General features: G+C 58.2%; 1 protein-coding gene across 1 annotated transcript; it reads left to right on the top strand.

Annotated features, from left to right (window-relative positions):
* The first annotated feature begins 698 nt into the window (after positions 1-698).
* On the top strand, positions 699-4,153 carry LOC124662810 (FT-interacting protein 7-like). The gene has a single exon (XM_047200604.1). The coding sequence runs from the start codon at positions 847-849 to the stop codon at positions 3,964-3,966; it is 3,120 nt and encodes a 1,039-aa protein (XP_047056560.1). The 5' UTR covers positions 699-846; the 3' UTR covers positions 3,967-4,153.
* Positions 4,154-4,589: the final 436 nt, after the last annotated feature.

The raw sequence follows: 4,589 nt of genomic DNA, 5'->3' as shown, positions 1-4,589 counted from the left end.
TTGAGAGTATACGTGTACTCATAGTTTCTAATGTTAGTGTTTATCGAATCAAAATTCATGCTATGACTATATATTTTATGATAACTTGTCCAGTATTAAGGGGCAACCTCAACATTGATCATCGCTTCGGTGGTGTGTGTGTGCAACTTCTGTTGATAGTTTAGGTAGTTGTATGTACCCTCGCGACGATTGTGTTCCATGATGATCGGTTAAGGGGTTAGTACCGATTTTTGACTAGTTTCCCACTATAAACCGGCCAACTTTCTTCTTCTTAATTAATGAAGATAGCACATCTTTTGGCTCATTTAAAGAAAAAGGTGTGTAGGAGTATGTAAAATAAGTTATCAATGTGTTCAACAATGCAATCATTGTTTATACGTGCAATTTTGATCATCATTATTTCTCGGAATGTCCCTCTTAAGAATACACATACATAAAAGCGTATGTTGTTTAAAAAAAAAGCGTATGTTGTTGCTTGGTTTGGAATTAAGCGGCGTGAGGAAACGACCAAACGCAGAAAAACCTATCCCAGCCGACGATCGATCGGTACCCTTTGACGCGTGGGCCCGATCCCCTTTCCCTTCTCCGTCTAAATTGTTTCCACCGCCAGAGGACCAAACAAACCAAACAACCCCTCCTAAATTATTCATATTATAAATACAGGACACTATTAGCACCGAGCCAGCGACACCGCTTCTTCCTAAAACCCCCTCACTTTCCTTTCCCACCACCAAGAACAGAGCGACCATCGCCAGAGCAGAGCAGAGCAGCCATGGCCGCCCCTCCAACTCCTATCCTGCCTCCTAAACTCCACTCGTAACTCGTATCCAATCCCCCGCCACCACGATGAAGCTCGCCGTGGAGATCTCGGACGCGTCCGACCTGCCCCCGAAGGACAACGCGGCCACCTGCAACGCCTTTGTCGAGGTCGACTTCGACGGCCAGAAGCAGCGCACCGCCACCCGGCCCGCCGACCGCTCTCCCCAGTGGAACGAGACCCTCCTCTTCGACGTCCGCGATGATCCGGATCCGGGCCGGCTCCCCTCGATCCCCGCCGTCGAGGTGTCCGTGCTCCACGACCGCCGCCTCAGCGACCACAACGCGGTCCGCCCCAGCGCCTTCCTCGGCCGCGTCCGCCTCACCGGGGACTCCTTCGCGCCGTCGCCCGACGAGGCGGTGGTCCAGAGGTACCCGCTCGAAAAGCGCGGGCTCTTCTCCCGCGTGTCCGGGGACATCGCGCTCCGGCTGTACCTGCTGGATGGTCGTGATCGCGCCGACGGTGCCCCCGCCGCCCCTGCTAATTCTAGTTCAGCTGCTCCGACGATGATGAACAACGTCGATCAAGATCAGCGGCGTGCCGACCCCGCAGCCGCAAGCATGGACCCCGAGAGGGCCGTCAGGAACGCGTTCGCCGCCGCCCCATCCGAGGCGGCGCGGACGCCGGCGGCCGAGTCCATGGGAAAGAGCAGCCACGAGCCGCGCGTGTTCCGCTCGATACCGGCCTCTTCCTCCGAGCCACGCCGCGCCACGCTGCACGCCATGGCAGCGCCGCCTCCACCACCGGGGCAGACGGTGGTCATGCCGCGCCCCGCAGGCCCGCCACCAGCCCAACCACCAGGCTCCGCGTACGGCCTGGTGGAGACGAGGCCCCCGCTGCCAGCGAAAATGGGTCCGCGCTCGTCGGCGGCGAAGATCGCGTCCACCTACGACATGGTGGAGCCCATGACGTACCTCTACGTGACCGTCGTCAAGGCCCGGGACCTGCCCACCATGGACATCACCGGCTCGCTGGACCCGTACGTGGAGGTGAAGCTGGGCAACTTCAAGGGCGTGACGCGCCACCTGGAGAAGAACTCCAACCCGGTATGGCGCCAGACGTTCGCCTTCTCCGGCGCGCACCTGCAGTCCAGCCAGCTGGAGGTCATCGTCAAGGACAAGGACGTGCTCCGCGACGACTTCGTCGGCCGTGTCGTCTTCGACATGTCCGACATTCCCAGCAGGCTGCCGCCCGACTCCCCGCTTGCGCCGCAGTGGTACCGCCTCGCTGACGCGCACGGCAACAAGATGCAGCATGGTGGCCACCATGGGTACGGCGAGATCATGCTGGCGGTGTGGCTGGGCACGCAGGCCGACGAGGCGTTCCCGGAGGCGTGGCACTCGGACGCGCACTCGCTTTCTCAGGAAGGCCTCACCAACACGCGCTCCAAGGTTTACTACTCGCCCAAGCTCATCTACCTCAAGCTCTCCGTCATCGCCGCGCAGGACCTGATCCCCGCCGAGAAGGGCCGACCTCTCGCGGCCACCATCGCCAAGATCCAGATGGGGAACCAGATCCGGCGGACGAGGCCTCAGAGCGGGACGGCCAACCCGATATGGAGCGAGGAATTCATGTTCGTCGCCAGCGAGCCGTTCGAGGACCCGCTGGTGGTGACTGTGGAGGAGAGGGTCGCCGCCGGCCGCGACGAGCCCATCGGCCGCCTGATCATCCCCGTCAATTCGCCGTACGTCCCGCGCAACGACCTGGCGAAATCCGTTCCGTCGAAATGGTTCAGTCTGTCGCGCGGGATGACGATGGAGGAGGCGGCGGCCGACGTGACCAGCAGCATCAAGAACAGGGAGTCGTCCAAGACGTTCGCCAGCAAGATCCACCTGAAGATGAGCCTGGAGACCGCGTACCACGTGTTGGACGAGTCGACGCACTACAGCAGCGACCTGCAGCCGGCGGCCAAGAAGCTGCGGAAGAGCGCCATTGGCATCCTCGAAGTTGGCATTCTCAGCGCGCGCGGCCTCGGAGGCAACAAGAACCCGTACTGTGTGGCCAAGTACGGCTCCAAGTGGGTGCGCACGCGCACGCTGCTGTTCACGGCGGCGCCGCAGTGGAACGAGCAGTACACGTGGGAGGTGTTCGACCTCAGCACCGTCATCACCGTCGCCGTGTTCGACAACGCCAACCTCCACCACGGCCACGGCCACGAGCCAAGCAAGGACAAGAGGATCGGCAAGGTGCGCGTCCGGCTCGCCACGCTGGAGACCGACAGGGTGTACACGCACTACTACCCTCTGATGGCGCTCACCCCGTCGGGGCTGAAGAAGACGGGGGAGCTCCACCTTGCCGTCCGGTTCACGTGCACGGCTTGGGCCAACATGCTGGCGCAGTACGGCCGGCCGCTGCTGCCGAAGATGCACTACACGAACCCGATCTCGGTGCTGCAACTGGACTACCTCCGGTTCCAAGCGATGCAGATGGTGGCGACGCGTCTAGGCAGGGCGGAGCCGCCGCTGCGGAGGGAGGTGGTGGAGTACATGCTCGACGTTGACTCGCACATGTTCAGCCTGCGGCGCAGCAAGGCCAACTTCTACCGGATCATCTCCCTCTTCTCCGGCGCCGTCGCCGTGGGGAGATGGTTCGACGGCATCTGCAAGTGGAAGAACCCACTGACAACGATCCTGGTCCACGTGCTCTTCCTCATCCTGGTGTGCTACCCGGAGCTGATCCTGCCGACGGTGTTTCTATACCTGTTCATGATCGGGGTGTGGAACTACCGGAGACGGCCGCGCAAGCCGCCCCACATGGACACCGTGCTGTCGCACGCGGAGCTTGCCCACCCGGACGAGCTTGATGAGGAGTTCGACACGTTCCCGACGTCCAAGCCGAGCGACGTTGTTCGGATGCGGTACGACCGGCTGCGGAGCGTCGCCGGCCGGGTGCAGACGGTGGTCGGCGACCTGGCCATGCAGGGGGAGCGCGCCCAGTCACTGCTCAGCTGGCGGGACCCCAGGGCCACGGCGATCTTCATCACGCTGTCACTGGTGGTGGCGATCGTGCTGTACGTGACGCCGTTCCAGGTGGTGGCCGTCGTCGCCGGCCTGTACTTACTCCGCCACCCACGGTTCAGAAGCAAGCAGCCGTCCGTGCCGTTCAACTTCTACAAGAGGCTCCCGGCCAAGGGCGACATGCTCCTATGACCTGGAAAATCTCTTTCTTCTTTTTTGCATAGAGCTACTACCACGTTAGTGGTCAATTACAGGTTCAGTATGAATATAGTCACAACTACACTATCAGTACTACATAAGACTACGATCAATCACTTTCTTTGTGTTAAAAAAATAAGTGGAGCGATTAAGGTTAAGGTTGGAACAGATATACTAGATACTCTGAACATTCAGAAGGTTCCTCTGTAATTATTAAATTGAGTTGGGAAAGTAAGAGAACAAAGCAGCAGATGCAACATTCTTTTCATCCAATTTTTCTGCTTGTTCCACTACACTGGATGGTGGTGTGTATATTCCATTGTGTCCTTTGGCGCTACACAAGTCCATGTGCAATGTGTAAAGGACATTCTTCTGCTTCTTCTTCTTTGGATGCGTGCAGCGTGTGGAATAAAGGTTGCTGGTACATACTAGATATTCTCCATATTCCATTTTATCTTATTGACAAAGTAGCTGTACAGCCAAGGAGAACCGTATATACTACTACTACATAGCATTAGCCTTTGCAAAAGCAGATTGTCGTAATCTCTGTCTACGCATCTACATTCCGTTGATCAAATTAGACAACTGTTTCTGGAAGGCTCCAACAAAGTCCTAAC

The sequence above is a fragment of the Lolium rigidum genome, chromosome 6 (genome assembly GCF_022539505.1).
Source record: "Lolium rigidum isolate FL_2022 chromosome 6, APGP_CSIRO_Lrig_0.1, whole genome shotgun sequence".
Classification (NCBI taxonomy): Eukaryota; Viridiplantae; Streptophyta; class Magnoliopsida; order Poales; family Poaceae; genus Lolium; species Lolium rigidum.
Note: the sequence above shows the minus strand (reverse complement) of the source record. Positions and strands in the feature narration are given on the sequence as shown.

Bases quoted from the DNA above. Each gene is read 5' to 3' on its own strand.
- LOC124662810 (XM_047200604.1), top strand. From the start codon at position 847: ATGAAGCTCGCCGTGGAGATCTCGGACGCGTCCGACCTGCCCCCGAAG.